The sequence below is a fragment of the Cucurbita moschata genome, unplaced genomic scaffold (genome assembly GCF_002738365.1).
Source record: "Cucurbita moschata cultivar Rifu unplaced genomic scaffold, Cmos_1.0 Cmo_Scf00023, whole genome shotgun sequence".
In the NCBI taxonomy this organism is placed as follows: domain Eukaryota; kingdom Viridiplantae; phylum Streptophyta; class Magnoliopsida; order Cucurbitales; family Cucurbitaceae; genus Cucurbita; species Cucurbita moschata.
Window position 1 is genome coordinate 3274911 of NW_019268539.1, and position 22367 is coordinate 3297277.

Consider the following 22367-nt stretch of genomic DNA (forward strand, 5'->3'; position numbering starts at 1 on the left):
AAAAATGATAAAATCAACAACAAAAACATACCATCAATGGAACATGAAGTTCAAGAAGTGAGAGTTATTGAAAGGAATAGACGATAGAGAGATAGAAGAAAGTAGTAAGCAAATTAGAGAGGAGAAACTACCAACATTGGGATATCCTCAAGTTCAACTCGATCAAACCCCGCACGCGATAGTCGGTTAGAAGAAGAGTAAGAAGAAAGAATGCTTTAATAGGGGAAATAGGGGAAGAAATGAAGCTACAAGAACAACCGCCTCATCCATGATCTATTTCAGCAATTTAAGAATATATTTCGATCTTGATCTAAATAGTTGGTGGGCAAGTGATACCCAATCAAAAGAAAGACTACATGATAAACAAATATTACGTGATGAGAGGCCCAAAAAAAAATTAAAAAGTGCATTTACAATAATAAACAAATAATTTGTATTCAAATTCCAAAGACTTGGAGCATTCTAAATATGTTGATGAATAAATTTGCCATTATTTTCTTACCAAATTGGCTATATGGGCAACTATCACACACTAAATAATGTACCTAATTTAACAAGGCCTACTTTCTTCCTTCTATAATTTTCACAAAGGGGCCCTCCTGATGTTTCTATGCAGTGGGAAACTAAAACCTATGCTATTAAAACTAAACTCTTTGGACCAAATGACTCTCACTCTGTAGATTAGGCATTACCTTTTCAACTTCCTGCTGCTCCTTCTTCTTCTTGTCTTCCCAACTTCTATGGCTATGTCTATGGCTGTTCTTCCCTCCTTTCATCTTCTGCACAAATCCCACAAACCTTCTCCAATTGTCTTCTTCAAACAGCTGAGGATTCATCCTCAAGTATGTGAATGCACACATCTCTCTATCGCCTTCCAACAACGACGCCCTCACGATTTGATCGTGTGCACGCTCGTCGTATCGTGGCAATGCGTTCTCCCCGGCAAGCGGAACTTGAGCCTTTTGAGTTGCCAAGCTGACTTGTCTTACGAGATTCTCAGGAGCACATAGTGCATTCTGAGGCTGCTCATGGTTATGCATTTCTATACAAGTGAAGTTGAAGATTGCACCATGCCGAGCCAACATTTGTGCGATTGGTACGTAACCGTCGTGGTACCGTGTGTTGTAGTAACCTGCAGTGAGTTCTGGGGCATGAGACCGAGTCCCGTAATGCCAATGGATGCCTGCGATCTTCACCGAGATTTTCGCACTTGAAGGTTTGAAGATTGAGGAAGCATGTGAAAGTATGGTATCCCCATGATCAAGGAGGATTTGGGAGTACCAGGAGAGGAAGAATTCACCATAAGAGGAGTTCCAACCTCCACCTTCTTTCTTGAAGAACCGGGTGTCTTCTGGCCAGTTGTTATAATGACCTGCATCGGTCGGGCCAGTCGAGCCCCATTCGGGTTTCCCGGCGGCATTGGCTGCAGCATTTAAGCTACTAAGCATGTACTGTAATGAGATTGAGGAATAAATATGCAGATTAGCTTCAGAACAAACTAAATACATATATGTGTGATGAAACAGAGTAAATGGAGATTTTGAATACTTTATCAAAACATTGAAAGGCTCCAATCCCGGGGAATCTCCATGTGCCATTTTGTTCTGGATATGATGGATAACGAAGCTCTCCCGCTGGTCCCATTCCTACTTGGATTTCCTTCATCAGAAATGAAAACAAAAAACCATCATCAATTTCACATTTTCAAAAAAACAATTCTATGAAACAGAGAATATTGCATAATCATCGCTAATCATCAGTCCAACTACTATGCTCCATAGATTAAAGAAGCGTTCGGGAGTGATTCAAGGTTCAAAATCGTTCTCAAACATGTTTCAAAACTATTTTTAGACTAACAAAATTGATTTTGAATGATTCAACCAGTACTTCATTTAAAAATCACTAGCAACCTGCCCTAAATTCAGAAACTAAATAGATACTCCAATCAAAGATGATAATTATAGACTTGAAAAATCGCCAATCACAGGATGAAACGTTAAAACCTAGGGATTTGCGAGAGAATAAATTTGCTAGGAAAGAATCAAAAGATTTGCAGAAACTTACGACAATGGTGTTGCCGAGAAGGTGATTGAAGTTTTGTTTGAAGGCGCGCATGAAATCGGCGTAGCATTGAACAGGAGTTCGGCCCTTCAAGACAGGAAGATCATCGCATCCGAGAGATAAGTATTCGAAGTTCCTTCTTCCCCATTGATCTGTGTATGCAAGCTCCGGATCCTTCTCCATCTCCTCCACCACCCATCTCGGTAATGGAATTCTACAGATTTTATGGAATTTGATCGTCACAACAGATCACAAAATTTTCAATAATATCTTTTAACTCATTATTTATTTTTATTGTATCAATTTACATTTTAAAAAAAATTAATTTTATTAAATTAAACCGCTTAAATAAAAATTTTAATTTTTTATTTTCAGTTGAAATTTTGATAATTTTGAAATTATCAAGAACTCCATAATTTCAGTAAAATAAAGTTCTCCGTAAAAATAAATTTTACCACTAACTAATTATTAAATAATTTTATCTAAATTCATGAATTCAACAAAAATTATAATAATATCATTTAACTATTTTAATTTTGTAATTTTTTAAAATTATTTACCATTTTTTTCCTATTAATTTAGACTCAAAATTTTTTTAAATTAGATCGTACTTAATAAATATTTCAATTTATCCTCTCCGATGAGAAAATTAATAAAATAAAAATTTGCCCTAAATAAAACTTATTAAAATTTCTCTGTTCAGCTAAAAAAAATAATAAATAAATTTTAATAAAATAAGTTTTGTATAACACTATTCAATAATATTCAATAATTTGTCAAAAATTATAAAAGTTCAGCTAATTTAGAGAATAATCATGCTTAAGCAGCTTTCAGAACTTATACTCACTTCTCAAAGTGGAAGTGGACAAAAATCAGAAGGGGAGGGTCACGTCCCGCGATTGTCTTTAAATTAGAGTCCACAATATCATTAATTTTTTTTAAAATTAATATAATAATTCTATAACGTTGATTTTCTTTAAATTATATGTATGATAAGTTTCTAAAATTTAAATATATGAAACTAAAATTTAAATATAAAATTATAAATTTATTAAATATTTTTCAGATTTTTAAAAGTTTATAAATTTTCATTTTTTTAATTTAAAAATTAAGATTCTTTAATTACCGTTTAAAATTAAACAAAAACAAATTAACGGGAGGCGGAAGTAGTTACGTGCAAGAATCGCCGACATTCCCGCCGCATTGATGGAACGACATGACGGCCTGAACTTTGAGGCCGTATTTCGCCGCCATAGCAAAAAACTCCTCATAACCGCCGAAGTTGTACTCGCCGGGCCTCTCCTTCTCCACCAATCCCCACCACACGTCCACCATAACCCCCTCAACTCCCGCCCCTTTCATCGCCTGAAAACTCACCTCCATCGCCTTCCTCTTCTTCACCTTATTCTCCATCGTCACACAGTCCAACGGCATCATCACAAACACCGCCACTCCTCTCCTTTCCCCTCCCTTCTCCGCCTCCTCAGCCGCCGTCGAAGCTCTACACGACACCGCCAAACTCCGCCGGAATCTGTCAAACGATGAAATCACCACCTCCTCTCTTTCGCGATTCTGAACCCTAGATCGCAAAATCCCCACCGCTCGAACCGTCCTCACCGCCGCCGTACTCGCCGGAACCTTCGCTCGAAGTGAATGATCGTTGCATTTCGCCGCCGGAAACAGAGTACCGATCTGATTCATTGATCTGAGCGCCATTTTTTACGAATTTTCTTCTTCTTCTTCTCGTGTTTTTAATCGAATTTGAAATAGAATTAGTAACGGCAGTATTTATAGAGTTCTCAAACGGACTGCGAAACGACCATATTTTTTTGTCTTCCTTGCAATTGGGCCACGTGTAGTACACGTGGAATTCTCAATTATTTGTTTATTTATTTATTTTCCCTAATACTCCTGGTCTTGTTTAATTCAAATAAAATATTTAAATATTTGTGTAGTGTTTGGCATAAGGGAAATATAAATGGAATAAAACTCAATAATTATATTACTTTTATAGTAATTTAGTTATATTTCACTTTCATTATTGAATTTAATAAACTTCTTAATTTTTAATTTTCTATTTAATTAGTTCTATGTGAATATAATATTATTTAAAATTTAAGGACCTATAAAAAAAATTTAAAAAATTCTTAAATTTAAGGGGTAAAATCGTAATTTTTATTGCTACGTGTTTTTTAGTTTAATAGTTATCGACGGTTAATAGTAATTAGGGAGATAAGATTGATTTTGTGTGGAATGGAGGTGTATTAAGTTGGCGATCTCTTTTGTTCAACAATTTGGCCAAATTAGAGATGAGGGCCTACGTGGTTTGATCATTGGCAGAGTTGGCATCAAAACTGACCATTGGAGTCTAATCCACCTATGCGATGACCTGGATGTACATTATTGTTCATGCCACGTGGTCGGGTTGGAAGGTTTCCCTCTTTATAGATTTTTTTTTTTTTTAAATTTCTCCAACCCATTTAATAATTATTCGATTTTTTTATTTTTAAAATTTAATAAATCTCCTTGTTTTTTTATTTAATTAAAAAAAATTAGGTGAATTTTTTTTTTTTTTTAAAAAATTTGGGTAAGGATTCAAAAGTGTTAATTTGTAAATAAATTATGAAAAAAAAAATTGTTGATCTTTTGAAATTATTATTATTTTTTTGTTAATTTTTAAAAATTATGTTTGTTTTCTCGTAATTTATTATTATCGTTGATGGATAAAAAAGTTCGGCAAATTAATTAACTAAAATGACGAAAATAGGTCAATGCTTGATTTTTTATAATTAATTTTTATTCGTTCTTTTTTTTACTTATTATTACCGACTATTTCCATTTTCAAAAAAAAAAAAAAACAAATCATTTATATACAATAATTACGTAAATAAATAGATTGAGAATTAGTAACTTTTTCTTTTTATTTTTCTTTTCCTTAGTTATATAACTAATAAGATTAAGGTAAAATTTATTGGACATTTTTTTAAAATTAAAAAACTCGAAAATTTATACTTTGTTTTGTCATATTGTCTTATTATGTCTATAGGATAGCCAAATTACAAAAATATCCCTATATGTACTTTGCTATTCATTTAAAAAATAACTATATTATTTTTAATGTTATAAAATTATCGACCATCTTTTATAAGTTTTTTTTTTAAAAATGTTAGATGAAAATTGAAATAATGGGATCCAATAATCCATATAGAAGGTCAGTTTTGTTGATGCATTCTAATTAAGAAAGTATTTTGTCGAACTCTGTGGTTCATAGCCATATGCTCTAGTCCTCTGAGTTACAGGTCCCACCCTGTCTCTACCGAATCTGTTCCCGAAAAAAAGTGTTTTGAAGTGTACACACATGCATCATTTAACTAAGAGGTCTAAAACCCCTTAAGAAAGCCACAAACTAAACGACATGTGGAGAGGAAAAGTTGGTTGGTGAGGGCCGGGGAGTTCGGTTTCTGTCTTTCGATGTGTCGTTCTGGAGATCGTATGGCTGGTGAAACGCGGGTGGGAGGTAGCGCCACGTGAGGCGGGATCATGACACGTAATGAGTGTCCACGTCTGAGGAATGCCCGAAAATGTATTGCGTGGAAGATTCAAAGGCTCCGCTTCAATTATGGTGCCCTGTCCTCATCTCATGCCCAACTAACCCATTATTATTATTTTTTAATTATTGATTAAAATTACGTTTTAATCCCATATTTTAAATTTTATTATATTTTAGTCTCTCAAATTTGATAAATTTTAAATTTAGAAACTTATATTTTATTGAAATTGGTTGAATAATAATAATAATAAATTTCATGCCAAAAAAATATATTTGAATATTTACAAGTAGAAAAAATATAAAAAAAAAAAAATGAAGATTGTTCATATCGACGAAAATGGTTACTATCCACTTTATTTTGGCATTTTTCCGGCACTTATAAAGGTCAAGATCTACACCCGTGGAAAGTGGAATGAAACATTTTTTTTATAGGAGTGTAGAAACTTCTCTCTAGTAGACGCATTTTAAAACTATGAGGTTAACACGCGATACATAGGGAACCAAAGTGGACAACATTTGTTAGCGGTAGTTTCGAACTGTTATAAATGGTAACAGAAGTAGACATCGAATGGTGTGCTAACGAAGACGTTGTTTACTAAGGGGAGTTTATTGTGAGATCCTATCTTAGTTAGAGAGTAAAATGAAACATTCCTAGAACCATCGATGGACGATAATTAATGTCTTATTCAAAAATTAAAAATAAATAAATAAATAAATAAGAGGTGTAAGTGGAAAAATGTTACTTGGCTTATTTGGCAAGAGCTCATTTAACGTACCTTAAGGGCATAAAAAAGCTAACGTCCAATCCAAGACTTTCCTTTTCTTTCCAAATACAAATATTTGAGGCAATAGAATTCCATGGCTTAAATTAAAGAAACAATAATTTAAAAATAATTTAAATCAATTTAGTACGAGCGTTTTTATTAACTCAGACTGGCTAACCCAAATATGGATTAGGTTAGAATTTTTTAGAATTTGGTTCGCTTGACAGGTTAACATTTTTTTTTGTTAGGTCAACCCTACGTATCAAATACCGATGTTGATGTATTGTAATTTGTAGATGTTTGCTATCTAAACGGGATGAAATTTTAATTATTAACCCAATATAATATATAAATATGATTTTTTTAAATAATTAAAAAAAAAACTTTTTAATTCAACCCAAATAAACCCAACTCGAAAACAGAAGATTGAATTAAAGTTATGTTATAAACTCTATTCATGTTGCTGATTCAGCCAATTCAAAAATTCAGCTCCGTCTAAAAAGATTTTTCCAATTTAACCCAACCAATTACACACTCTTTCAATCAATTGAGAGGGGTGTTTTCGGTTTTTCACCTTTGTTTATATTTTTTTTTCCTATTTTCAAAATTTAAAAAAATATATTTATAATTTAACCCATTTTTATGATTGATTCCTAAATTTAAATTTATGTATAAATATGACATAATGTGGTAGTAGACACTTTGGGCTGTGTTTTCGGCCCGGCCCATTTAGCGTCCAATACCGCCAACCCGTGACAGCTTTTAATATTTGGGCCAAATTTTGCTAATATGGGCCCTTCCAATTTTTTTGGAGCATAAAATACACATTTTTCAAAAATATATTTATTTGAAAAAAAAAACTATTTATACACCTAAATTAATAATTAAATCAATTTAGACGTATATTTGATTCTGAAATTAATGTACACATTATATTAAGGGGGACCGCCCTCTAAAACCTGAGCGGAGGAAGGTTTATAATAAATAATGAAAATCAATCCAAGGATCCTTAATTCTAATTTTTAGTATGAGTACTCCATACGAGACAAGAATGGGGATCATTACCCCGTATTGATCACTGATCGTTTAAAGAGAGTTTATAATTTTAAAAATAATAATTATTATAATATTGATAGTTTAACAAATGGGGTGTTTTAAATTATTGTTTATGTTTTTATTTAGCCATAATTGAAAACAAAATTATGTGTTTAAAATATTTAATTAAAAAATCAACAGGAAATAGTAGGGATAAATTAAAATAAAAAAATTAGATTTTGAAAATTTTATATGAGATTAAAAGAAAAGAAAAGTGAAAATAAGATTTAAAATTAATATCGAAGTTGAAAATTAAAAGAAATAAAAAAATAAAAGAAAAAGGAAAAAAGGGGAACATATATGTCCAAAAACATTTTGATTTTCAGAGGAGGTGTTGTCTTCGATCTCTGTTTCGTTTCTTGTTCGTCTAGGTTTTCTTTTTCACAAGAATGCCCTCTTCTTCTTCTTCGTCTTCTTGCCGGAGATCTTTTCTAGCCAGTTTGAAGCTCCTCCTCGCCTGAATTTCACCGTCTTCTCCGGCGATCATTGCTTCTAAATTAATACAACAACGCCCCTTTCCCATTTCACTTTGAATTGGGATTAATTCCCTCGCAATTTCTTCTTTTCCGATCGAAATGTCGGAGAATTTTGGAGCATGACGTTTTCTTTGGTGAATGATGAGAGCTTCATTTGGGGCTTTTGACGATTCTAATTCTCCTTCCACATCGACCCCACCGCTGCCGCCTCACATTTCTCAGCCTGGTCCGGCTTACCCCTCGAGCAGGCAAAGGTGATGATGCGACTGGAACGATTATTTTATTCGATATTCGTATTTCGGTTATGTGGATGATTGCCGTCTTTCTTATGTCGTGTGAAGATCTTAATTTCGACAAGATTTCTTAAAATTTGGGTCTCAATTTATGAGATTTTAATGCGTTTCTCCGAGCCTGATAGTTAACTTGGAAAATGTTTATATATATTTGTTCATTTTAGTTTCTTGTTTTACTGTACTGGTATGTTGGCATGGAATCGTTGCCATTGCATTTGCGGGTCAGTGGAGGGGAGGGAGCAGCCATGATTGCTTGTAAATAGTTAATTGTGATGGTTGTCAGTGTTACGATTACCATCAGGGGGACACGGAACATTAGTACTTGTTTTGGCTGATGGGATTTTACTCTACTGGTGTAGTTTAGATTCAGATAGTTCATTTAATATTTAGAGTTCTTGGTTTTTGCAAGCTAATTCATCTTATACAGTAACTTTTATCTCACTTTTACAGAGTCAGTAATGTTTTTCAACTTTTAGCCCAGAGGGAGCTTTCTCCTCGAACGAAATGTGCATCAAGGAGGTTTTGGGGAGATTCTCATGACCGCCAATGTGATTCGGTTGGGCCGAGATGTGAAGCAGCTAGAGATGCTAAGCAGGGACTTATCTCATGGTAGTTATTTTGTTCTTCTAATGCAATAAATGAAATAATGAAGTATATTTTGCATACCTGGGATGCGGTATTAAACTTGGAATCTTGTCAGGGTTGAGGCTGAATCACTACGCCATCTTTCAGCTAAATATTGTCCGCTTTTGCCTCCTCCAAGGTCAACAATTGCAGCAGCATTCAGCCCTGATGGGAGAACGCTTGCTTCTACACAGTGAGTTGCTGATTCCTGTTTTATTTTTGCTATGGTGATGTGATGAAGCTCGATTTTAATTTAATTTAGTGAAGACGTTCCTTTACTATTTTTGTTTTCGTGCCTGCAGTGGAGATCATACTGTAAAAATCATTGATTGCCAAACTGGGACCTGCTTAAAGGTGCTGAGTGGTCATCGGAGAACCCCTTGGGTGGTAAGCGTGAAAGCTCTCTCTCTCTCTCTCTCTTTGTTGATAAGAAATCTTTCTGTGCGACTCAAGTTGCTCGAATCTTCTATTCATCCTCCGGTAATCTTTCAGGTCAGATTCCATCCACTGCGCCCTGAAATTCTTGCTAGTGGAAGCTTGGATTATGATGTTCGACTTTGGGATGCAAACACGGCAGAATGCATTGGCTCTCGTGATTTCTGTAATTTCCTTCTCCAACTTTTTTGTATAGCCTTGTGAAAATGGCTGGATAGTTGAGAATTCTGTATAGGATATATGTGTTATTGCTCAACCTTGTTCTCCCCCTATGCAGATCGTCCCATTGCATCCATAGCTTTCCACGCCCAAGGAGAGCTTCTCGCTGTGGCATCGGGTCATAAGGTGAGGTTTTAAATGGGAAATTAGATATATATCAATCAGTAAGTGCATTCTTTGTTTTTGCATTTTTTTTTTCCATAAAGAACCAAGTTTTTTTTTAGAATAAAAGGGCATATAAAAAAATCAAGCCCACAAAACAATTTCACCTAAAGGAAGGGGCTCCAAGCGAGTAAAATGAGACCGAGCGAATACTTACAAAAAGTAGTCACTAACATCCGAAGAGAAACATTAAATCTAACCAAGGATCAAACATCGCCAGGATCCCTTTCCAACCCTCTAAAAGTTCTATTAATCATCCCGCCCCACGAACCCCATAACAAAACACAAATTCCCGCCTGCCGCTAAAACCTCTCCTTCTTGCAAAAAGGCAGATGGAGAAGGAACTTCTCGATAGTTTTCATTATTACAATGTGTCTGACAATTTGAAAAGCCTAACATGTCAAAAAAGGAACTTCAAACCACCCAAGTAAGTGTATTCTAATATACAACCTTGATATTAAATTTTATGCAGCTTTACATTTGGCACTACAACAAAAGAGGGGAGACACCCTCACCAACCATTGTTTTAAGGACACGGCGATCGTTGCGTGCAGTGCATTTTCACCCACATGCAGCCCAATTCCTTTTAACTGCTGAGGTATGTTATTTTTATTGCCTTTAAATTTGCCTCATTTCAATCACTCATCCTAATTTTTCTACTTAACCTGTTCTGAAGGTCAATGATCTTGATACATCAGAATCTGCCATAACATTAGCAACATCTCCTGGATATGTGCAATATCCACCTCCTACCGTATATTTTGCCGATGCACAATCTTCTGATCGTTCTAGTTTGGTGGATGGCCTACCTTTGATGTCCTTTCCTCTGTTGATATGGCCTTCATTTTCTAAAGAAAATAGGAGAATGTCGATGCATCGAACAGAAGCAGAACCTGGTGCAGGGAGATTACAAAGAGTTGATCCGTCTGCTTCAGTACGGCTTTTAACATATTCAACACCGTCAGGACAGTATGAACTTGTGTTGTCACCCATTGATCCTAATAGCTCATCACCAGTTCCAGAAGAAACTGGAACCAATCCTTACTCGAATGAAATGGAAACAGAAGTTTCAGAAACTGCGGTGGATGCTTCAGAGAATATGGAAGTGCAGAACGAAGTGAGGAATAATCAAAATTTTCCTTTTAATGACCCTTGGGAACTTCCTTTCTTGCAAGGGTGGTTAATTGGCCAAAGTCAAGCTAGTCAACCTGCTCTTCGGCCACACAATGATGATGTTCGTGAACATTCTTCTGCAGCATCTGATATAGGAGGAATTCATGCTCCACTTACTTCGTTAATTCCTAGCAGTGTTAGCCAAAGCAGAGGTAGGAGATCTGGTTCAAGAAATCGTTCTTTACGTTCTCGTGTGCCCGTGCCTGTAAGTGGGTCAGATGAAGGTGCTAGTATGAGTACCTCAATTCCTGATGAAAGTGATCCACAACCTATTGTCAGTAGAATTCAGTCTGAGCTTGCTGCCTCTTTGGCAGCAGTAGCAGCTGCTGAGTTACCTTGTACTGTGAAACTCAGGATATGGTCACATGATGTTAAAAATCCTTGTGCTCCACTGGATGATGAAAGATGTCGGTTAATCATTCCGCATGCCGTTCTTTGTAGGTATGCTCTTCTGCAGTCTCATGCAATATCAATCTGTTTCTTAACTCACTATTTTACTTCTACACTTCTATAATTGTGGAGTTGGAATCCTGATGGCCGTATCTTCCCACTAGTTTTAATATATATACGCGCCTTATTTGGGAGATTTACATTATGGAATGTTGCGAATAATTGATTTTGATCCGTTCTTGGTTTCTTGTCTCGCTAACCATCTACATTTTTCCACCAATCATGTTGCAGTGAAATGGGTGCCCATTTTTCACCTTGTGGGAGATTTTTGGCAGCATGTGTGGCATGTATGTTGCCACATATGGAAGCTGATCCTGGATTCCAAAGCCATGCTAATAATGATGCAACTGGTGCTGCAACATCACCTACACGACACCCAGTTTCGGCTCAGCAGGTCATGTACGAGCTTCGGATATACTCTCTGGAGGAGGCAACGTAATCTTTCTTCACAATTCACATTATGATTGAAGATGGCTTGATATCTTTCCTTTTTATAACTTAAATTTATCTCTCACCCTTGTTTTCTTTATATAGGTTTGGCATGGTACTAGCATCTCGAGCAATAAGAGCTGCTCATTGTCTAACATCTATACAGGTTTGTAAATGATAAGGACTGTTTTCCTTTAAGCACCTTTAACGATCATGAGTGTGCACCTTAAACGTATATTCTTTGATTCATCTAATCGAGGGCTTAGCTTTTTATAAAATTGAAAACCTCCAAAGAAACTAGTTGTGTAAACCCATTAGCCTCTTTTCTGTGATTTTCCTTTCTTGTTTTGTTTCCTTTGCATCTTTTTTATTCTTTCTTTCCCTAAAGCTCCAATTTTTTCATCGTGAAAATGAGGCAATAAGTTGTACTTACTGAGTTTACTGAAGCTTCTACTTGCAATAATTGCAGTTCTCTCCCACATCAGAACATCTATTACTTGCTTACGGCCGTCGCCATAGTTCACTTCTTAAAAGTGTTGTTGTAGATGGAGAGACAACTGTGCCCATATACACTATACTTGAGGTAAGGTTCATTTCTTTTGTTTAATTGAGGTTACTTGGACCGAAATGTCAGATATTCGAACCCCCCCGCCCCACATATTGTTGATCTAGATTTTATTTTAATCATGTGTACATTCTTTAGCTCTGATGAAAAATGCACTGTTCCAAAGGCCATTTTCACCAGTTAAGATATGATAATCCTGACACGGTTAAGATAGTTTTATTATGCGATATATAATACTTAGCATATATAGACTTTTTATGTTCATTTAATGTTCGTCTTAACTGACTGAAGTTGGCTTTGACAACTTAGGTTTACAGAGTTTCTGATATGGAACTTGTGAGAGTTCTTCCGAGTGCCGAGGACGAGGTAAATGTGGCTTGTTTTCATCCCTCGGTGGGAGGCGGTGTTGTCTACGGGACCAAGGTCAGCTGCTAAATATTTTTTTTATAGATTGTGATTATTGTTTATTTAATTTCTTTTAATACAATTATTATGGCTGTCCATACAGGAGGGGAAGTTGAGAATCCTTCAATATGATAGTTCTCAAGCCTGTAATCACTCAACATATGGTGGTTTTCTTGATGAAAACATGTTTGAGGTATAGAACATATGACCATAACATATTATGTACTTGGAACCAGCATAGCCTCTCTGCATTGAAATGTTACTTTTTAGTGGCGAGTTCAGTTACTGGCAGATCGCTATATAGTTACTGTGCGTAATAATCTTAGAAGACTAGTAAGTCGTAACTTGTTTTGTTTCTCTTATTTTGTTCGGTTGTAGGTTCCGACATATGCCTTAGAATGCTAGTAATTGTCAATCACAACATGAGATTCAGCGCAGCTTGACCGGTTCGTGTCTCTTTCACATTCTCAAGGTTTTTTTTTCCTTATTAGTCACCATACTTTTCATATCTATTTTGGTTACTATCACTTCTTTCGGTTAGGATCGAACATAACATGTTAAACATATAGCCTTCTTCGTTATGAATTATAGGTTATATCATGAGATAGCTCCCAAACTAAAGAAAGTGAGTTCATATGGAATATTTCGTTATTAAAAAATTGCGTTTATCATCGTCAGGTATCTAACGCCTTCTATTCTTGCTGTATAACTCGGGCTATTATTAGAGGTTCCTTAAATTCTCCCATACATGCATTGCCAACTCTTACCTTTCTCTGAACCCGCTATAAACTTCTTGTGCACAAGCTCAACCGTGACTAGGTGGGGTAAATAAGGGCTTCCTCGTAATCGAGACCATATGTTTGGGTCAACCCTTTAGCTACTACTCATAAACTAATTTACTAAGAGTTATTAACTTTATTCTCAGCTGTACAATTCAGGCTACTAGAGAGGCGCGAAACTCTCCGATCCATACGTTTGCTCATAGACTTTCGAGAACATTCTGATCTCAGTATCTAATTCTATTTCCTGGACTCAACCGATAAAAAACTCGAACCTTTCATGGGAGTCCCCCCAAGTACTAAGGTCTGCATTTGGGACTTGATTCCAAATGGTTTAAGCACGGTGAACGATATTCAAGAAGCCTTTGTTTTTCTCTTCCCATTGGCGTCTCGTGTTATTATCTTCTATTTCCCATTTTCTTACATCTGTAAATTTACTGCAAACTTTTGGGATAGTTGTTCAAAGAATTCGTTTGGTTGGTGCATGCTCGACTCTGCCAAAATCCCCAATAGATTCCCTGAAACTACAATTATTATATGTTTCGGCTTGGGGTTAGCTCCGAACTCGTAAATCCTAACGTCTAAACTGTGATTCAGGGTGGATGTGCTTGCGTGTGCTTTTCAAGTAGCCTCGGAGCAAAGGCGAACAGATCGATCCACCGAGTATTACTGGAAATTCCCTCATAGAGAGGCATGTCTAAAATTCAGTATGGCGCACCATTGTTGTACAAGCTTGTATTTTTCTGTTTGTAATTTTAAAACTGCTCTGGTGCTTAGATGATTTGATCTTTACCTGGAATTACATATACAGATGAGATATTAAAAAAAAAAAGAAAAGAAAATGTGAAGGGCGAGTTTATTGTATGTGCTTTGTTTGCCTAAAATTTCCAGACGTTTGAATTGAATTGGATGGACATGATGAAGTGTAATTTGTTTTTGTCATGATTTTGCATGGAAGATTGCAGGATACAGCAAAGCCATAGGCGGTTTCATGTCTTGTCACAGCCCCACCTCAAGAATTTCTTTCTAAGTTCAGTTCTAAATGTCACTCCACTCAAGAACTTAACCACTTGATGACGTAGGGGGTGGAAATTTAGTGTTTGAATTTTGTCTTCAAAAATGTCTGAAATTTTATGTTTAGAAACTGCATATTACTTCATAACCACGTTCATTTGTATATCATATTTCTATTAAATTATTTATTAGAAATGTTAATGACAATAATCAAATTGATATTTATGAAAAAAGATGTAAATATTAAAGAACTGAAGTAGAGCCCGGATGAACCTTTGCAACTGAATTGAAGTCATCTCGTCTTCCATTTCCAATCATTCTAATTAGATACGCACACAACGGTTTTCTCTATTCTTGCCTTCACATTTTGATAGTATCAAGGTAAAGATCTGGTGTGAAAATATGTTTTGGGGAGATTTTTCTTCGTTTATAGTTAAAGAATAAATAGGAAAAGGATGAACAGGACGAGAATAGGTGATTGAGTTTAGGAGAAAGACTACTATTTACCGAGTAGACGAAGATAGAATGAAATCAGGTTCCTCTCCCTTCTTTCTTTCTACTTTCTAATTTCAATATAAAGTTGAATTGGGTGGGTCAGAGCCAACCGAGAGAAAAGTCTCTTTGTTACTTTTCCTATATACCGTTTCAACGAAGATTCTCCACCTTGTTCGGAGTTAGGCCTCCCGACTTTGATTAGTTTATGTTCTTTCAGGGTTGAAGCTCATTGTTGGAGGCATTTTGAACACTACAGTTTTGGTTCATTAAAGCAAGGAAAGAATTCATAAATTCTACGTTTTGGAAAACGATAAAAGATGGGATTGAGAATGTTGACCTGTGACTTGATTTCATTATAATAGAAATCAAACGTATTGTGTTTGTATTTAACTCGTGAATAATTCCTATTACAGAAATCTATAGGATTATAAATGTAAAGAATGTTTTACCAATCAACATAAACTGACCATCCAAATCAAATAATGCCAATTCAAGAATTAAATAAGAAAAAGAAAAAAAAAAACCTTCATCATCTTGAAAATAGTTGTAACCTGTTGACATTGCAAGCAGAAGCTGCATCCTCAAAGCAGCTACAGAAACCCTCTCCATCCTTTGGGAATGATGCTGGTAGCGGACGGTCTGGAATCACTCCTACCTGCAGAATATCCAGGCGCGTTAAGAACGTTGTCTTCCTGAGAAGTGTTCGTAGGGATAAGAGATAGAGAGACCTTGTCGATGTCGATGTGAGCTGGTGTCTCGTAACGAGCCACTGTCACAGCCAAGCCAGAACCGTCTGATAGTTTAAAGACTGACTGAATCTTGCTGCAGAGAAGAATGTGAATTGTTGTAAGGAATTAGGATATACTTACATCTAATCATGTTTTGGGGCAGCCAAAAGTTCTTACCCTTTCCCATAGGTTGGTTCTCCAAATAATATAGCACGCTTGTTGTCCTTCAATGCTCCGGCTAGTATTTCACTCGCACTAGCAGTTCCCTTGTTCACCTAATATAAGCGTTATGTTCAAACGATCAAAATAAAGTTTAAAAAGGCTTGCATTTTCGTACACTACAATTAAACGTCCCGATATAAGACAAAATGCTACGAACCCTATAGCATAAGAATGCAGAATAAGAGGATAATCGTGATTGTAACAGAAATATTAAAGGAGTCTTTAGAGGAATCCATAGAAAAGGAGGTCGTGATGATGAAGTAAATAGTAAGAATAGATGAGATACTTGGTGGAGCCTTTATTTAGAGAAAGAATGGAGATGAAAGTTTACCAACACAGCTAATGGTTCTGAAGCTGCTATAGAGCTACTTCCATCTGAATCATATATATCTCGGACGCCACGACTATCGCAAATATACACGATAACACCTTTGTCCAACCTGAATAAGAACAGATAATATGAAACCAGGCTGCAGAGCGTTAAGAGGACATTCTACTAGCTACAATGATTCACTGTCAACTTTTGAATCCTTGTATGTCAAGTACTATGTTAATAGTATGATAAATTATTGAGATCCGACCAAATCGCAAATGAAATGATCAATGGAAAAGAGAAAAGATGGAAATGATAGATCTCACACATGCACAACATCAATGTCACCTAATAATATTAGTCTACTCGATTCATTAAACTATATCCAAACAAACTTAAAAAGACAGACCATTCTACTAGGGGTTTAACGAGGGCAGGAATAAGGAATCAAACATATAGGAAACTACCTGACCTAGCCAAGTGGTAATGGAACTTTCCCTTCAATAGTCAGATTCTTTGTCCCACAAGGTTATCATGATAAATATGTTTGTCAGCCGATAGAACATGTGGTTTCTAAAAAGCACATCTAAGAGCCCTGGGATGTAACTCCTCAAGCCCAAGCCCACGCCACCTGCCAGTAGATATTGTCCTCTTTGGGCTTTCCCTTCTAGGCTTCCTCTCAAAAGAACATTTAACATGCGTCTACTAGGAAGAGGTTTCTACACCCTTATAAAGAATGTTTCGTTCCCTTCTCTAACCGACGTGAGATCTCACATGGGAATCCATTTCTCATTGCTGAACAAAGCAAGTTCTTTAGTTTTCAACAGGAAATGGATCTCGCATTCGTTTTTGGAGAAAATTTGGGATTGATTATTCCCTTTGAATCTTATTCCTTTGCTTCTTTGACCACACGCTTCAAAAAGAGGCGTTAGTTGATTCAGTTTTAACTCTTAAGTGCAACTTTCCTACCTCCCATAGAATTTGATTTCCATTTGAGACGATCTCTTTACGACATCAAGTTCCAAACTTGTCTAGCCTTTTTATTGCTACAAGAGACCTCCTTTCCCTAAATGCAAAGTGATAATTTTACAGATGTAATATACTTGGATTATCCATTGTGTCATATTACACCATTAATGAAACTAACAGCATGAATAACACATCAAATAATATACCCAAATAGCACGTACCAAATCTTGGCAATCTCAACTCCTTCTGGAAAAAGACCACCACTGCAACAAGTTCCACAGTTCAAGAGGTGTGCTAAAAGGAAAACTTCAAGTGCTGAAAAGTGAAAACTAATCACCTATTATCCCGAAGGTCAAGTACAAAGGCATTAACTTTGTTACTCCTTAAATAATCAATCGCTTCTTTCACAGCACCTGCAAAGGACATAATTCTCATAACCAGATAAGCACATTACCCCTAATCAATCGCTTCTTTCACAGCACCTGCAAAGGACATAATTCTCATAACCAGATAAGCACATTACCCCTTGGAATCCCTTGACGACTGAGAATGATACAAGACAATGTACTAAACGTATTGTTGTTTTCAAATGATGTGCAGATAAGTAGAATGGATGAAGGAAGTTTTTTGTTTAAATTCTTAGAATAAATTGTCTCTGAGAGTCAAACTACAATGTAGAGCCGCAGCAATAAAGGACAAATGATCTTTCTTACCAGATGCCTTTTGAGTAAATGACGTAAGCTTGATGTAACCAATCTTAGAGGAGTCGTCCCCTGAGCCAGGCAACTCACAGATTCTGGACTTCACTGGATTTATTGCAACTTTCTCTCGCCTGGAAGGTATGATTCTATCAGTTCTAGAACCGTCAGAACATTTGAGGGAAAAACATACTTAATGCAGCATAACTCATAAGTAAGCTATAACATGCCAGGAGGTTCTTTAGGAACACAGGTCTTTTGGCTCCCTAGTTCAGCTCCACGTTAAAAAAACGTAAGATAAAATGTGGAAATAATCTTACACTAAATCAAGTTGCTTTACACTTGGGCCACTTTGAACGGTCAATTGCACAGAACTTCCTTCTGGTCCTCTGCAATCACTCTTGTTAGAAGTTAATTCAAATACAATTAAATATACACCAAGAAATTAGTGCTTCAAAAGAAATTCTAGGAACAACTTTAACCAACTAAACATGAGTTAGAAAATTGGGTCTTTCTTAATCAAAAGTTTCTAAATAGATTCACAGATAATCAAATTGTGTGCCTTCAATGTTGCTTATTGTGATGGCCTATGATGAAGTAACAAAGTGAAACACTCCGTATGTTTCATACTTCATTAACCAACATGAATCATAAACGAATAAAAATATTTAAGATCAAAGAAATTTTAGGGTATATCGAGCTCCTTAGTAATTTTTATCTATTAATCTACTGACAACACGTAATGTTACACCGTTTAATCTTATGGTAAGGGGAGAAACCTACTGCAATCGCTCTGCCGCATCATATATACCCATGGATTCTGTGGTAGTATCATCAATTGCCAGAAGAACATCACCAGAAGTAATACCAGCTCTTTCTGCAGGGCCCCCTGGTGCAGCTGAAATGACAACAAGCCCAGCAGGTCCATCTACATTGGTGCGATAACCAATGGACAGTCCTACACCTGTAAGAGCACCTTGAGTACCAGACTGCCTTCAAAGAAGATATTACTAGAGTTTAGAGCATTTCTTTCTTATGCCCAGAAGGAGATTATAAGTGAATGTCACAGCTAAATTTTTATATGGAATTTCTTCTCCATATAGACAAATGAACCGATCTAAAAAAAGGTTGCATCTCCTACCTGCAAACTTTTAAACTTTTCAGGTTCTAAAAATCGAGTGAAGGGATCACCAAGAGTCGCAAGCATCTTCTTTATTGCAGTATCTGTAAACAAAATTATCAACCGAGTGGCAACATTTCAGGAAAATGAGTAAAAATGTCTGACATACTAAATTAGCAAGAAATTTCTCGTCTGGGATTTCATGGAAAGATGATTACTGTAGACGTCATACTTATAATAAGCTTTTTATATTTCCCAAACTTGTACATTATTGCATGATTAAACCGTGTAAATGATAAACCTTGGCATGGGCACTTTGCAGAGCAACCACAAAGCTAAATTCACAATAGAGCACAGGAATAGTTCGAAAGCATGATAAACAAATCAATAGGATCAGAGGTAGTGTTCTCATAAAAAGAAAAGAAATCAGAGTTTCAAATGCTGGGACAAATTTACGACCCTGGGGTATTGGAACTGTTTAGTGTATATTCATGCTTTTAGATGATAATTACGAAAATATTCGGTCTACCGTGCATGATCAGAAACAGAGAAAAGTTTCATACAGGTCTCTTCTCGCGTATTCATGGGTTCATTTCTCAATGCATTTTCTCTGTAACGAAACCAACTTTGCCCATTAAAGGTCTTATCAATATATGCACGATCTATTGTCCTCCACGCCTCCAGAAACAGTAGGTTCTCTTCAGTGAGGGCCTCTGAATAATAGAAACACATTTAATCATGACAAGAACAATGAAGAACATTCGGTTCTCAGAAATTGCAAACACTACGTGAAAATTTGAACTTACGTGATGGAGTGCCGCCAAAAGTAGAAGAAACTGACATTACTAGCATCACGCAGACCATCACTCGAGCAAGTTTTACAGAGAAACGCTGTCTAAATTTTCCCAAAGAACTCCTGATTCTTCGGAAATTCACCTGGTATATATTCCGATTGAACACATACCGATAATTCAAGGATATCAAATCAAACGAAGAAGCCAAACAGGAATGATATCTCCAAGACTGCCGAAACAACAAAACACGATTTGATCCACAATTACAGCCCAAAATTCTCTCCCGACCATCGGCACTGAGCCTCGTCGATCGACCAAGACCAACCACAGAAAAGTTCCATGGCAATACCTGCGACTGTGAAAGCTAGCTCAATCTAACACGCCACTAAAACAGTAATATAAATTCTTAACGCCACATTCAACAACGGAAATTTCGCCGGCAGAATAAGATTTTGCACTATAATTGACGGCAAAAGAAATTGGCGATCATTTAAACAAAGAGATGGAGGAGGAAAAGAGTACCTTTACAGTGGCGCGAGAACTAAGAGTATTTTGATGCTGGACATTGAAGAATGCGAAACGCTGTGAGGACGAAGAAGAAGCGCAGCTCGAAAGGAACTCCATCGGCAGTAAGAGCCCGGGCGGAAGAAGCCTACTGAACGTTCACCACCATTTCTGACGACTGGTACGGCTTATCCATTGTTTTTGCTTATTTTTTCGTCTCCTGAAGAACGGCACGAAGATGGGCTGGACTGGGCTGAGCTGAGCTGGGCTGGGCTAGGCTGGGCTGCACTGGACTGGGCTAAGATGGGCTGGGCTGGACTGGACTGGACTGGGCTGAGTTGTGCTGGGCTGAGCTGTGCTGGGCTGCGCTTGACTGGGCTGAGCTGGGCTGGGCTGGACTGTGCTGGACTGGGCTAGGCTGGACTGTGCTGGACTGGGCTAAGCTAGGGTGGGCTGGACTGTGCTGGGCTGAGCTGGGCTAGGGTGGGCTGGACTGTGCTGGGCTGGGCTGAGCTGGGCTAGGCTGGGCTGGGCTGGGCTGGACTGTGCTGGACTGGGCTGAGCTGAGCTGGGCTGGACTGTGCTGGGTTGAGCTGGGCTAGGCTGGGCTGGACTGGGCTGAGCTGGGCTGAGCTGGGCTAGGCTGGACTGTGCTGGACTGGGCTGAGCTAGGCTTGGCTGGACTGGGCTGGGCTGGGCTGAGCTGGGTAGGCCGGGCTGGGCTGAGCTGGGCTGATAGTGGTGGATCCAACAGGCCCATGGCCCTAGTTGAAAATTAAATATAACAAATTGTTTTTTTTTGGCTAAATGTATGTTTGCTCTAATTTTTCAATTTAGTCCCTCAATTAAACTTCATCGATTATGAAGGACTAAATTCAAAATTTTAAAACAAAAAATATTAAATTTAAATAAATAAATATTTGGGTCTAAAACATATATTTATTCTTCTGTTATCAATACATGAGTGGTGGGAGATTCAAATAGGGATGTACATTCAACCTGACAACTCGGACCAACCTAACCCGAACTATAATGGTTGAGTTGGGTTGGATTAGCTTTTTGAGTTGGTTTGAGTTTATTTTTCTGGAAACCTGAATTGAATCGGTTCGGTTTCAGGTTCATGGGACAAAACCCTCGGGTTGATTAGTTTTTTGAGTTGATTTGGGTAAAAAAAAAATTCTTAAACACAACCCAACTCAGATCATGTACACCCTTAGATTCAAACATGTTATCTCAATGTATTTACCTAGGTAAAAAATAAATATATAAATATTTCTTGAAGTAAATATATATTTTTTTTTAATGTATGTTAAAAATTATGTGAATTTTAAAATATTTGAATGACGTATTTAACTCATGTCTAGGATTTAGAATTTAATTAGGTTGGTATTAATAATTAAAATAATTTATAAATTGTGGGGCCCACCCCAAATCAAGAGTGAGAGAATGAGATTCACCTAATCTAGGTAAGGAATCTTGTCTCAAATCCTAAATTTGTGGACCTTTTTTTTATTATTATAAAAATTAAAATCTATAGTTTTTCCATCACATATTTTTAATTTAAACAGATTCTCATTTTAATTCTTAATAAATAAAATAAAATATAATTTATTGCTTTAAATTCTATTTTTAGTATCTGACTTTTCAAATCTAATGATTTTTATACTTAAAAAAATACAAAATATTTATTTAATTTCCAATTTTGGTCTTTAGGCTTCATTTCTTTATTTTTATTTTTTGGAATAATTATTATAATGGTTGAAAAATAACCTAAAAATAAAAAAGGTAAGAAAAATTCGTTTGAGGAATATTCCCTTCAATGGCTCTAGTTGAAAAACTTCATGGGCTCGAGATTGAGATAGGTGGTGGAGTTGAGTTGGATTGTGAACCCTATTCCGATTGCTCAGGTCACCTGCTCAACCAACCCTAACTCAACCCATATGCACTTTACTGATCTTGAATATGAGGTGAGAAAAAGCTATCGAATCTGTTAATCTCGTGTCTTGTAACTATACACAAAAAGAGTTCGA

General features: G+C 36.4%; 3 protein-coding genes across 6 annotated transcripts; 1 reads left to right on the forward strand and 2 right to left on the reverse strand.

Annotated features, from left to right (window-relative positions):
* Nucleotides 1–409: 409 nt before the first annotated feature.
* Nucleotides 410–3812, reverse strand: LOC111460463 (beta-amylase 1, chloroplastic-like). The gene is made up of 4 exons (XM_023103734.1): nt 3236–3812; nt 2065–2275; nt 1549–1659; nt 410–1451 (listed from the first exon to the last, which is right to left on the reverse strand). The coding sequence occupies exons 1-4, from the start codon at nt 3775–3777 to the stop codon at nt 645–647; spliced, it is 1671 nt and encodes a 556-aa protein (XP_022959502.1). The 5' UTR covers nt 3778–3812; the 3' UTR covers nt 410–644.
* Nucleotides 3813–7779: 3967 nt separating this feature from the next.
* On the forward strand, nt 7780–14437 carry LOC111460462. 3 transcript variants are annotated; one of them, XM_023103733.1, is made up of 15 exons: nt 7781–8200; nt 8690–8848; nt 8940–9056; nt 9166–9250; nt 9356–9464; nt 9576–9643; nt 10152–10277; nt 10356–11293; nt 11534–11737; nt 11837–11897; nt 12201–12314; nt 12606–12719; nt 12805–12894; nt 13080–13147; nt 14078–14437. In XM_023103733.1, the coding sequence occupies exons 1-14, from the start codon at nt 8085–8087 to the stop codon at nt 13104–13106; spliced, it is 2328 nt and encodes a 775-aa protein (XP_022959501.1). In that variant the 5' UTR covers nt 7781–8084; the 3' UTR covers nt 13107–13147; nt 14078–14437. The 3 variants fall into 3 exon arrangements, 2 of the variants coding, with proteins under 2 accessions (XP_022959501.1, XP_022959500.1); XR_002713422.1 differs by having other exon boundaries at nt 7780–8200; nt 9166–9464; nt 13080–13173; XM_023103732.1 differs by having other exon boundaries at nt 9166–9464.
* A 914-nt stretch (nt 14438–15351) lies between these two features.
* On the reverse strand, nt 15352–20525 carry LOC111460464 (carboxyl-terminal-processing peptidase 2, chloroplastic-like). 2 transcript variants are annotated; one of them, XM_023103735.1, is made up of 13 exons: nt 20356–20525; nt 19846–20188; nt 19603–19752; nt 19061–19143; nt 18703–18908; nt 18240–18308; nt 17935–18053; nt 17559–17634; nt 17443–17484; nt 16271–16379; nt 15895–15992; nt 15718–15811; nt 15352–15644 (listed from the first exon to the last, which is right to left on the reverse strand). In XM_023103735.1, exons 1-13 carry the CDS (start codon nt 20455–20457, stop codon nt 15519–15521), a joined length of 1617 nt encoding a protein of 538 aa, XP_022959503.1. In that variant the 5' UTR covers nt 20458–20525; the 3' UTR covers nt 15352–15518. The 2 variants fall into 2 exon arrangements, with proteins under 2 accessions (XP_022959503.1, XP_022959504.1); XM_023103736.1 differs by having other exon boundaries at nt 19846–20182; nt 20356–20457.
* Between the last annotated feature and the right edge of the window lie 1842 nt (nt 20526–22367).